Consider the following 13,465-nt stretch of genomic DNA (forward strand, 5'->3'; position numbering starts at 1 on the left):
GCGATCTCCTGTTAGCAGCCCTCACTGTTTGTGTACATACCACTAATATCCAGAAGAATGTTCCTTTCCAATTTTAAGTTAATAAAAACAGGTTGCTCTTATTTATTTATTTTTTATTTTAAATGCTTGCTTTCAGTGAAGCCCAAGATGGTCTTCGCAGTTTAAATAACAGGCTTGTTTTTCTCTTTCATCAGAACACCCTCGATGCCTACCCCTGTGGGTCTGACCACACCCCCAGCCCAATGGCCAGTCGAGTTCCAGTTGAGGCTGCCCCGTTATTGGACAGCCCGAGCGCCCGCCTCACCGCCGTGGCTGTCAGTGTAATGGAGGGACATACCATTGTGTTCCTGGGGGACAGCAAAGGAAACTTGCATAAGGTAACTGCTGAATAAGTGTAGGAGTACTTGTGTGTTTCACAGGGCTTGTGTACTTCAGTGCATTGTGTGTGTAACTAATATAATAAGGGTTGAACACTTCTCATAACTCATAAGGGCTTGAAGTTTTCAGGTTTTATTTTTGATCACTTCCCTTTTAAACTTATTTTGAGCCGATTCTGTTTCCTAATTACTCAGAAAAAGTTGTTAATTACAAAAGTCACTTGTTTTTACCATCATAGCTTGACTGAGCTTGATTCTGTTTCGCTTAATTTTTATTTCAAACAGACGTGGCAAATTGTGTTAATTCCTCATCACTGATCCTAATTGCATTGCATTCTTTCAGTCGCCTAGTTTAACGCTGTGCTATTTTCACTCGTTTTAACAGAGCTGGCCTGAGAGATTTTCTTCTCAAAATAAACTCTCCACTACAGATAGTGTACATTGATAGCAAGTCTATCATTTAAAATCTCCTTGATTTGTAGCAAAGAAAAAAATTATCTTAACCCAGTCTTTAATTAGTAGTTATTAGGATGCATAGACTGCTTAACAACTACTAATTAATATTTAAAGGGAGGTAGAGATTTGGAAAGTTCAAACCCTATTCACGATTTAGGGCCAGCACAGGCAGGTAGAATGAAACGGATTGGACTTGACAAGTCTGCTTAAATTAGTTTGAACAGTTCTAGAGGTATATGCGACCATCCCTTAATGATTACCACCTTAATGGTGTATTCGGCAGTGCACCAGATTTGAGACCACTTCATTTGCGCAGCCTTCAATTACAGAGGCACCTGTCAACCAAGCAGTCAGCCAGATCTTACATATTGTGCCAGGTTTACAATCATGGAATGCATAAGAGACGGCCCATTTGCACAAGTTTGTGATGCATAATGCAGGAAATTATTTATTTATTTATTTATTTATTTATTTCCACCATCTAAAGTGTGGGTTAACTTACTGCAGTGTTTGTATGAAAGAAGCATCTATTGTTGGACAAGTGAACAATTGAGTAGACACTTGACATGCACTAGGACATACAGTAGCTTGCTCTGAGAAAATGGGTCACTAATTAAATACAGACTCTCCCAGTCTTTTTCTTTTGACATACCAATGCCCCCTGCTTCGGGGAACACAAACCCTGCAATCAACAAGCAGCTTTTCACAGCAGTCTCTTGAACTAGGCTTGTTGGTCACAGTAGGCTTCCCCAAGTGTTATCAATGCTTCAGTAAATAAATGGGTAAGATACCAAGGTGAGCGCATACAATTTAAAATCATTCATAAATACATGAGTACACTGATAAATGGTGCAATACAGTGTGTTTTTGAATTGGGGTTAAACAGCAACTTGCTATGGGAATTAAGTAATGCAGTTATTGTAACTAATGTATTCTTCCTGTGTTTTAGTCACTTTGTATATTTTTCGGTTTCAGTCATCGCATCCTGGAGACTTTTTTTTTTTTTTTAAAGCTCAGAAGTTTAAAGGCTGGAGCTGTCAGAATTCTGTATAACCTCCTAATATACCTGGTGCATTCCTAAAGTGTAACACTGTAGTGAATGTAAGAAATACCACATAGAACCAATGGGAACCAATTCCCCACATGCACATGGATTAAGGTTAATGATTACCCTCAGGTGTGCCACATGTACCTGGGGTTTAGACATTATTCTTTTTAAATGCAATACATTCCCCACACAGTCTTAAAAATGTATACATTTTCACAAAGGTTGTGAGAAGGTTTGTTAATTTGAATATATTTTGAAGAATGTATCTCTTCACAGATGCCAGGGCATTTACGAAACAAGCGGTCTGAGAAATTATAGGGAAAATACCACAAACCTACATGGTTTTTAAAGGTTTTGTTAAGCCAGAGTCTATATAGCATTGCTAAGTACGATCCTGTGTGCTGTAGCTTTACAGTTATTTTCCTTGGATGATACTGGCTTAAACAAAGAAGCCCAACGAGTAGACTCTTAAACACACATTATCCACGAATGCGCTATTTATGGTGCTGTGGTATGCCAGACCATTGCATTTCCTTTCGGAGTACCTCATAAATCTGCCCTTTTTTTAGATAAACCCCATTGAAATTGCATAGCGCTGCAAATAAATGGAATTGAATCCCTCAACAGCACTAAATCTCAGAGGAATGTCAGCACTTTCCAAAAATGACCGTTCTCCTTAACGTGATGATTGGACTGTGAAGAGTTCCATGACAACCTTGGCATATACAGTAAGCTGCTGTTTGCTCTACTTCTAGTTTTAATTTGAAATACCTCACAGACAATTAAATATTCCAAGTAATTAACTTGTGAAAGCCTCTTATTTTATTTATTTTTCCAAAAAGTTTCAAATGACTTGTTTAATTTTTTTATGGGCTAAGGGTGCCTTAGTAGCTCACTTACTAAAAGCACAGAAGTTTGGAGTGCTGCGTGAGTCATGCAGGTGTGGTTTGAACCCACCTTGCCCCAGTTGGCTTGACGGTGGGAATGGAGGTTGGTCATTGATCTTTAGTCGTGATGATCAACAATTGGTTTGCAGCAATGGGACAAATCTGGATGTAAATCTGTGTTAACCGTTCGCTGTTTTGTCCGCCACAGGTCTGAACCAATGACCAGGTCCTCGCTGCTGAACCAGTGAGCGGTAGTCTGAGGAGAGCTTCCTGCAGACTCTAAAGATCTATATTGAAATCAGTCTGGATCCAAATGAACAACATGGTTTTTGTATCATTTTGACCAATGGGAATTGTAGCCATTTCTGTTAAGACAGGGGTTTGGATAGCATATATCAAAAACACTTTTAGTACCAGTTACTGGGTGCTTCCAGCACTGCATGCATTAAACAAACACTCCATTGTCGGATACAGTAACAACAAACGCAACACAAGTGTGTGTCTTCAAATTAAACATTAATGATGAGCGAAAATAAAGGTTGACAAACAAAAGCCTGATCACTTTTTTTTAGTATACCAATGCAAAAATTTTTGAACACTATATCAAGACGGGACGCTCATTAACACCAACCTCTTTTTCTGCTGTGTTTGTTCTGTGTATTGAGTATGAGGACTGCAAATGATAAGGAAGCCACTGGTTTTAGGAGCAACAGATTCAACGCTGTGGTGTCTTGTGGAGGAAAGGGCAAGCAGTACATGCCAGATAGTTGTTGTGTACAGCTGTACCATGGGGCCACCTTCTGGTAGCAAGTTGTACTGCAACATAATCTTTGTTTTGGAGTCACCAGGAGAAGTTATTTTTTTTCTATCAAGCATAGTAGAAGCAGAACGTCAGCCAGCATCAAAGTGTTATGACCCACAGTGCAGCAGTCACAAACCTTGCAGGAATACTCCCATGCAAACTAGGATAAAGAACAAGGGTCAACAAGATGAGAATTTTTAGCTATAAGGGACTGACAGAAATGAAATGTTTACTTTGGAAGGAGGTCTAAACAGTGTCTGCATTACTGCTTCCAGCTCCACTGACCTGGCCTTTTTGTTTTCAGGTTTTCCTTGGCCCCTCTGGCGAAGCAGAGAAGTATGCCACGATAATGATCCAATCAAACGCTGCCATCAGTGGGGACCTGCTGCTGGACCAATCGCAGGAGTATCTCTATATCATGACTCATTCCATGGTGGGTGTTACCTGCAGTACCTCATCTAATGTTCTTAATCTGGATCTCTGGTGCTGTAAGAACCCATGATTTACAAAACAATCCAGCCATTATTTTTGTTTTTGAATGTTACAGCCCTTTTATTCTTGTGGAACACTAATTGCAAGGTCTCCTGACCACAGTGCTGTAAAGGGACAGCACAGTAATTTAGGAATTGAAGTACTCTGTCAAAGAGCAAGATGGGATGTTTTTTAGTTGCGACTTTACCTGGTAAACTCTGAACTTGCCTCAGGTACTGTCCCCTCCCTACAAGCCCTCCCACTCTACTACAGATATGTTTTTCGGTCTCAGAGCCGCTCCAAAATGGCAATGAATTTTCACAGGTCACACTCCTAATTTTTTCAGATCTCAGTCTTTTAAATCTGACCTTGGCATCTGTGCTAGTTGAAATCAACCTCATCTCCCCCTTTAACTAAGCCGAAGAGATTGCACTCTTTTTAACCTGCCCTCCTAAATAAAGCTCTGGGATTAGCCTGGCTGCCCTTTAGTCATCTTGTTGTAACCCCACTTTCTAAAAAGTACATTATATAGTCTTGGCATAACTTCCGTAGCAGTTTTCTAATATTCCTATCTGGTTTCTTCTTGGCTAGGTGGTGAAGCGTCCAGTGGCTGAATGCACCAAGCACCTGGATTGCCAGTCCTGCCTCTCTGCCAATGACCCGTACTGTGGCTGGTGTGTGCTGGAGGGAATGTGAGTACAAAACAGGGTTCCACCTGTACAGTTTGGTATTTCCAAGTCTTGCAGGCTTCCTCAAAACAAGTGTTTTAAAATTATTTGGAATTGCAAAAATGCATAGGGTCCACAGTGGCTCGCTTGAAACGTGGGGTGAATCATGCAAGCCTGGTTTGAATCCCACTCAGGTTGATTTTTGCTGGGGAGCCAGCCCAGATGAGGAGACCAGAAGATTTGGATGTTTTAAAACTGAATGGAAAAACAATGGTTAAATGCATTTTAAAGGTGTTTAAAGCGTGGCTCACGTTTCTATATCCTGCAGGTAATTTGTAGCTAAAAGGGTGCTTCTTACCTCATCGAAGTATAGACACAAGTGCTGTAAGTGTGGGTGGTGTGCTCCAGGCATGAAGAAAAAATCATCAAACTCAGCATCTTCCCTGGCTGTTTTATACATAAGCCATACAAATATCCACTTATTACATTTTGGTTTTAAACTGAACCAGGAAAGAGACGTGGTCTGATCTGTAATATTTTAAGATCTTGAATATGGTTACCAATCAATTTCCCGGGCACTTTTCTTCCATCATTGTTGGCTTTTCTTCCCCTGTCTATCAGGTGCGGTCAACGGTCCGACTGTCTGCGGTCATCTCTGGCTGGTCAATGGATGTGGAGCTACGACCAACACCAGCAGTGCCTGAGGGTCCAGTCTCTGACTCCATCCAACATCAGCAGGGAGGAGAAGAGAACTGTAAGTACTGGGCATTGCTGGGTGGTAGCAGTAGGGTGCCATTTCAATTCGGAACGGGAGATTCTTCAGTGAACACTAGTAGTCGCTTTGGAAACAGTCAAGAGCTGTGAAACTGAGCTATTGTGGTTCAACCATGAGAAGTCCTCTATGAAGGTCTGGGTCACAAGCAAAGTGTGTTTGGTGTATTTCACATCACAAAACAGTCACACAATATAACTCAAATGTCACTCTCTGCATGAGAGAGGCTCAGGACTGAATGGCAGAGGGAGTTCATGTAATGAGGTGCCAGTAGAGCTGTGACCAGAAGCTTCCATCCCATCTGTCTGACCTTCGACAGTGACATTGTCCCTCACTTTCCCAAGAAATGTGCCACATGGTGTGTGATTGTGTGGGGCTCCGTATGTGCTTGTGTCGTTCCCCCAACCCCCCCCCACCCCACCAAGACCCCTCAACAAGATGTGGCTAATCCAAGTTCGATAGTTAGTGCTCATTCTCACTAGGCTATGTGCCAAACCTTGTAAAAATAATAAATAAATAAAACCTGTTAGAAGCTGCAAGCGATTGCACACACTGAATCCTTAACCCAACTCTGGCAAAGGGAGAGATTAACCCCTCCTCTTCCCTCCCTCCCTCCCTCCTCTCCTCTCCTCTCCAGATCTTCCTCTCGATCCCTGAACTGCCTGCTCTCGTTGAGGAGGAGTCCTATTCCTGCTTCTTCGAGGACTACGAGAGCCCAGCTGTGCTGACTGAGACCGGGGCTACCTGCTCTTCCCCCGACGCCAACAAGGTCCCACCCATTCTCCAGGGGGAAGGTGAGTGAGCATGTCTGCTTAGTTTAAAGAGTGCCAAGAAGGCTTCAAGAAGAATGAAAGGGATTACTTCCAGGTTCCTGAGATGCTCTAGAATTGACTTTCAGAATTTAGAACAGTAAGAGTGTCTTCTGAGTTGGATTTTTTCTCTTTTTGTAGTTCTGTTTTTTAATAAACATTTCAAATGCAGCAGAGAAACAGCAAGCGGTCTGATTTTGGAGGAATTCTTTGTTTTGCTGTTTGCGGTTTCCAATGTATTTCTGCTGCTTTGTTCTTCCCAATGCAGTCTTTGAGACTAGTTAATCCTTTTTTGTCTTTGCAGACTACGTGACGGTGAGACTCTCCCTGCGCTTCCTTAATATCACCGTCTCCTCCACGGAGTTCATCTTCTATGACTGCAGTGCCGTGAAACAGCTCTCCAGGAGCATGCCGTGAGTTCACCCGCACTTTCTGTACAGGGAGTCCCATTCTAACCCTGTGTTTGAATATGTCAATGTATACAATAATGTTATGGTCCAGCCACATTGTCCACTAACACCTAACCATCAGGGGGAGAAGATGTCTGACACAAGTTGTTGAAATCGTGACCCAATCTTTACATGCATTCTTGCATATGATTTTGGGCTAATGAAAGCTTATGTTCTGAAACACTTGTCAACATTTGATTACATGTTTGCATGGACAAGTTATTACTCCTATTGAGACTTGTTTTTTGTTTCAATTAATCATTAGCATTTTCTACATTCCTTGGTTGTAGGTCAGGGATGGTCCTTCCTGACCAGCCTTTTCCAACCATGTTCTTAATTGTTTAATAGAGCCAATCAAACCAGTTATGAAAACATGTAACCACTTCATTGTACCCATTAAGCCTGGTGTGACATGGCTGTCCAGGGCCGTAGTTGCCCATGAATGACGTAGGCAATGGAACCCACTTTTTTGTGGTGCTGATACCTGCACTGAACACAATTGTGTTTGATGTTGGTAGGAGATGTGTGTGTCACTGAAGTGCCTCGTTCGCGCTGTCTAGGTGCCGTGGATGTGTAAGCAGCCAATGGGGTTGTAACTGGTGCGTCCATCAGCATCTCTGCACCCACAAGCCCACCTGTGAGGAGGGAATCATCATCTACAACAAGCATGTGAGTCAGGGTGTGTGAGTGGGGCTTAGAGTTCTTAAAAACCTGCAATGTATTGGATAATTACTTTAATAAAATCCAGTCCTGGAAAATGGGATTTTGAAATGTAATGTTTTGATGATGATTTTGTTTTTTAATTCTGAAGTCAAATGCAACTGAACTTTCAGAATATTTATCAAATGCCTCAATGTTGAAAACTTAATATGCCTAACATTCTGCTCAAATGCAACAGAAGTTAAATCTTTCACATGGTATGCAAAACTGAACCAGACCGACATCCCATCTCATGCCGATGCAGACTCTGCATCAACATGCTGTAAAGTGTTTCAGCCAATCGGACTGTAGCATTTGTTCTTCCTGAGTTTCACGGCGCCTACACTGTCACATTAGAAAACTGCAATCAAATTACATCAGTGTCCCTTACTAAAAATGACAAAACACAGCGCACTGCTACCGACACAGAACAGCAACTAGTCAACCAAATAGTCAGGTACAAATAAACCTTTCTGTAATACAGACTAAACTAGGGGGAAAAACTATCTCACAAATCTCTTACGTTGGTTCCATTTCTAATCATTATTCTCACAATCACTACAACTAATGTAACCATTACTCTCCCCTTAAGCATAGTGTATAAACATAAACGTAAAAAATAAATAAATCAATAATAAAATATCACAACTTGGCAATTATGTATTTAATGATTAGGAAATGTATTGGTAATTTTAGCTGCATTCACACTGGGTCCGTTTCAAGTTGACTGTCTGGTTCGTTTCTTTGAAACAATGCATCGGTGTGCTTGCTGTTCACACTTATCTGCAATCAAAGGGGCTGAGTTCATTTGGATGCCAGCTAGTGGTGTTTTTGTTTTTTTGTGGTCCTTTTCCATTTTTACAGGACAGAGTTTGTGTTCACAATGCAGTTTTCAGCTGCGCTCTGCTCATTTTATGTGATGTGTGAACCAGATCATGCAAACTATGTTGAAATATGGCTGCTATTGATGTAGTGCTCTGGTTTTTTTATGGTATGTTTTAGTTTTCGCATATTGCTGTGGAAAAAAGCACTGAAGGAGCACTAATTCCATGAATACAGTTCTTGAATGCAGTTTACGCAATTCTGCATGGTTCTCCTAATGTCAGCATTAAACAAAGTGATTTGGAGAAAAGACTTCACTGTATTTTACTATTTTTGTATTGTGTCCAGTTCAGCTTGGATTTCGGTGTCTGACCAAATTTTCTGTCGGACTTTCAGTTTCTCGCCCTGTCCATGTATTTTATGATTACCAGATATCCAGTGAAAAACGAAGAATTTTTTTTTTCAATTCACTGACACTGTAGCAGCTCTGAAGCCGTTAACAAAAATAACAGCATATAAAATAATACAATAATAGTTTAAGAATTAAATATTGGGTGCATTTATTGCACATCAGTACAACTCATTATTTACTTTATATTGTTATATGTACAAAAAGCCAGTATAAAACATAAATCAGCTAAACATAAGGTATACCCAAAATTAAACGCATAATCCAAATTTTGAATGGCGCGAACACACAACCTAATACATTGCTCTGCTAGTAACTTGCTGAGCATTCTGATACAATTTTGTGCTGAAAGTACAATAGCAAAACCGGAACGATTTAACAATTTTACTGTTTCTGATAAGAAATTAAGGCTAGAAACTGACTGTTCATTTTCCTAGAATGTCTGGTAACCCTAATGTAGTTCTCTGTGACGTTTTTTGCTCCTACCTCTTTCTTCAGAATATGAGGTAATAATAGTTACCTTGTATAGTTTGTTTCCTATGTGCAAAAGGACGGAGTCCAGCAGTTGTTCACATTGAGGTTTTGCAAGTGAACCAGACTGTGCATTTGCCAAACGGACCGAGACCACCTTCTCAGGTAGACTCGGTACAGTTAATTTCCCAAGTGGACTTTCACACTTCACACCAAATGTAACAAGTGTGGACCAAACTAACTAAAAAACCTAAATTAAACCTAATTAAAATACAAATGAAACTTGTGTAAATGTGCACTTACTGTGCTCAATCCTGGAAGAGCTGCAGAATTCAGAGAATGCAATTTTCAATAACGCCAACGTATTTTCGGTGCTTATAACTCCACCACCATTAAAAACAGTGCTTTTACTGGTTTATTTTTATTTTATTTATTTATTTATTTTCCTCTGACGTCTGGCTTCAGCCAACCTATCTGCTTCTGTTTGCTCCTTACTACCACTAAATAAACAGTACAATCCAATAAGCTTAAAATGTTTGTTTCGCTTCAACTGATCACACGAGATTATATATGAGTACACACCTATGAAGCCAAAATCTTGCAAACCAGTGGGCTAGGCAGCAATGTTAATGGCCATCCTGTGAATATTCTTTAAATAGAATAAGTCTCCTTGTAATAAGTACAAGGAGAATGTATGGAAAAGTAATGCAGAGTAGCTTGGAACAATGTGATTCGTCTGGTCATTCTGTCATCAGATCTGAATGATTGTAAGATGTATTCCGAAATGAGATTAGGTGAACAAAAATGAACTGATCTGAATTGTAGTGTGTGTTGTGTGGGGTTTTTTTTTTTGTTTGTTTTGGTTTTTTTTGCTGTCTATGTTCCTTCCTGTTTTCTTTAACTCCTCTTGTCTGTCTCTCATCTGCAGTTTGCCCTTCCTACTCCACCTCCCCCTTCAATGACACCGGTGATAATGTTTTCTACGGCACCTCTGCCCTCCACTTTGGTTCCAACAACATTACTAACAACCATCCCTACTATCACAACAACTACAACCACCACCACTACTACTCCTCCCGCTTCTACAACTACTCCTCCCACAACTACTACGACTTCTACGACTACTCCCACAACTTCTTCTCCCATGACAACAACAGAGAGCCCAACTACAATAGAGCCTACAACCATCCCAACGACTGTCCAGCCAGAAACAGTTCCTACAACACTGCCTACAACCACAGAACCAACCACCCTGCCAACCACTCTAGCTACTACCACCATCACCACCACCGCTTCTACCGAAGCAACTGCAGTGGCCATGCCAGCTGAACACACCGTACCCATTTTGGATGCAGAAGAGACAACTGAAGATGAGATTGTGATGACAGCCGACTACGCTGACCTTCTAACGATGAACCATGCGGTGGAGTTAGGTGAGACTGAAGTGCCACCTTCTCTACAGCCTACAGCAAGTGAGGATATGAGCACAACCCAATTTACCACCTCAGCTCTCCTTACCTTCCAACCTCTCGTTGCCTCTGTGACTGCTTCCCCCGAGCCATCGAATGACACCATCCAGCTGAATGATGCTCTGTCAATAGCAGAACCTCCCCATGACGTCCTGCCGCCCACAGTGACCCCCACCCAAAGCCCGACTGACCCCTCCCCTTTAGAAACACCTTCTGATTCAGACTCAGAGTTTGAATTCCCCAACGCCAAGGTGCAGCCCACTGTGATCTCAGAACAGCTCCTGGATGCTGGCTCGGACCCCATTCCCTGGTTTGAGGAGGTGCAGGTGGAGAATGATACAGCCCCCTTCTCAGCCACCACGCTCCTTTCTGGAGACGGCGATGTAGAAAATGCATCCCCCACCTTCCCACACATGCTGGACCCAGACTTGGAATTCGATTACCAGTATGACTCCCCAGGACTCTACACAGTGGTGAGTGCCAGTCTAAATTTAGAAATGAATGTACTTCTATTCAGGGGCACACTTCATAAAGAATGCATGTCTGTCCATCATCGCTTAAGATTGGGATTGTAAACATTTCATTGCTAATTCTTTATTACTGTTCTGTAGATCTGTCACAGTCAGCAGATTTTTCATCATACTGATCGATGTAGTTTTGAATTTACAGGGGAACAAAATAATTGTTTGTTATGTTACGGCTACACTTGTTGAAAATGATTCTGATAAATGCTGTGTCTGAAGTGGTTACCCTGGTTTGCTGTGGTTCTTGTGCAGGGCGAGGAGGCTGTCGGTGTCAGCTGGGGACCTGAAGACTGCCCCTGTGTGGAGAGCGTCCAAGGATCAGCCCTACTGCCCGTCAATGTGGAGAGGAAGATCACACTGGTGGGCAAGAACCTCCACCTCTTTCAGGTACCTCAAGGAAATCTGTACTTGAATCAAACATATTACATAAAGTATCAAGAGAAGCAGTGATAATCTTTGGGTTTATCCCCAGCTGATTTAAAAAAAAAATAATAATAATAATAAAAAATAAATAAATGAATACTGGATGTTAAAGAACTTGTGTACTTATATACCCCAAATGTGTAATACATTACTTAGCAGTAATTGATTAAATTCATTTGTATTGCAGTTGGCAGAATGCCCTCACTAGAATCAGGAAACCCTAAAGACCTGAGTATTTCTTTGCTGGCAGTATGCCCACAGCATGTATTTTTTATGTATTGCAGTCAATTATGACAGCATAATTACAAAAAGAAAATCAATGATCCACAAGTTTTACTCCTGCTGTTATTGGACAAGCAAAAGATATTGAAGTTATCAGACTTATTCAAGTTTTGAATACCAGATGATCTTTTTATTCACAGTCTACACCCCTAGACAATAGCACTACAGCGTTAAGAATGGATTGTTGCAGTGTTCTCCTCTCTTGTTCTTTTGCTGAAGGATCATGAGCTGGATTACGAGTGCGTGTTTATGATCGAGGGGAGGATGGTGGTCGTGGACACCTATGTGGAGACTGATGAGCTGGATCCATCCTTGTATTACCTCACCTGCCAGCTACACCGGGTAGGGAAAACTGCTGAACCATACTAAAGTTGTGTTTTGTTTGACTGCTTAATCAGTTCACTACTATACTGTAGCATAGGCTGACCCCAGCTCTCCTGCTTCCTCTTGCTGCAGTACACCTATTCCGCCCAGCAGGAGGACTATAACGCTGTGGTCTACATCAAGAGGAGGGACACCTACCGTGTGGACAGCGCTCAGGATCTCTATGGTAGGCTACTGAAGCACTGAGGTCAACTAGACGTTTTCAGCTCACGTCTTCCATACGGCACGGATAAAAACATTCTCTGAAAGCCATTGCTGCATTTCCATTTGCAGCTGGGAGCCCGGTTTGAAGTCGGACTCGTTCTTTCATGCCGGCAGCAGATTGAGATTCAATTGATTAGAAATCGCAGGCTAACAGAACTCCCACAGCAGTTCTGCTGCACATTTGTCCTCGACTGCAGCCCCAGTTTGATACAGGAACAAGGAATGTCATTTGAGTTTCAGATTGGTTTCATGGCGCAGATGGAAATGTGGCTTTAGAAATGAAACAGTGTGATGTATTTATAAGTCATGTCTTAGTGTGTATTCATACCCTTTTAACCCTGTCCTGAAGCTTGCAGTGTTTCGTTTTGTGTTGCAGTGACCCTGTATAACTGTTCAGCGGGGCGAGCTGACTGCAGTCGCTGTCAGACTGCAGATCCCAAGTACAGCTGTGTGTGGTGTGGGGGGGGCCAGTCCAGCTGTGTTTACAAGGAGTCCTGTACTGAGGAGATCAAACAGACCTGCCCTGCACCCCTTATTCACTCTGTGAGTAGCACAGACCTTCCCCTTTCTGTTCTTGCATGAAAACGGTGTCCAGACTAAACATACAATGATAACACACCTTAAAGTGGTTGTAGCAACAAAGTAATTCCATAAGTCTTGCATGTTATGCACCCCCATTTGCTGCATAGGTCTTAGCTGTGCAGGTTTGAAAGAAACTCATGTTGTAGCCATCATGCATATTCATTTGAAGTCCATGTTACTAGGTTAAAAAAAATCTCAGATTTTTATGCCTTATTCTCAGGAAGTCACTTCCTATGTAATTTCACCTGAGCAGTGTCTTCTCGTTCAAAGCCAATAGGGGAAGCAGTAGCTTGGTTAATGACAGGAGATAAGGTATTGAAAATGTGGGGCAATTTCTATTAACATTTGGCATCAAAATAAAGGTAATTTCTGTGTTTTTTATATATATATATAATATATAATATATATATATATATATATATATATATATATATATATATATATATATATAATATAA

General features: G+C 41.4%; 1 protein-coding gene across 3 annotated transcripts in view; it reads left to right on the plus strand.

The window, feature by feature from the left end:
- The window catches only part of LOC121329137 (plexin-B1-like), a 122,472-nt gene that overhangs the window by 91,711 nt on the left and 17,296 nt on the right, over positions 1-13,465 (plus strand). For all 3 annotated transcript variants that reach the window (XM_041274518.1, XM_041274517.1, XM_041274519.1), the window contains 12 exons: positions 195-377; positions 3,875-4,003; positions 4,633-4,733; positions 5,331-5,463; positions 6,119-6,275; positions 6,595-6,703; positions 7,300-7,408; positions 10,069-11,082; positions 11,386-11,520; positions 12,058-12,180; positions 12,295-12,388; positions 12,803-12,969. In XM_041274518.1, the coding sequence (XP_041130452.1) occupies positions 195-377; positions 3,875-4,003; positions 4,633-4,733; positions 5,331-5,463; positions 6,119-6,275; positions 6,595-6,703; positions 7,300-7,408; positions 10,069-11,082; positions 11,386-11,520; positions 12,058-12,180; positions 12,295-12,388; positions 12,803-12,969 (2,454 nt within the window). The remainder of the gene's footprint in view (positions 1-194; positions 378-3,874; positions 4,004-4,632; positions 4,734-5,330; positions 5,464-6,118; positions 6,276-6,594; positions 6,704-7,299; positions 7,409-10,068; positions 11,083-11,385; positions 11,521-12,057; positions 12,181-12,294; positions 12,389-12,802; positions 12,970-13,465) is intronic.

This window comes from Polyodon spathula, chromosome 16 (genome assembly GCF_017654505.1).
Source record: "Polyodon spathula isolate WHYD16114869_AA chromosome 16, ASM1765450v1, whole genome shotgun sequence".
Lineage (NCBI taxonomy): Eukaryota > Metazoa > Chordata > Actinopteri > Acipenseriformes > Polyodontidae > Polyodon > Polyodon spathula.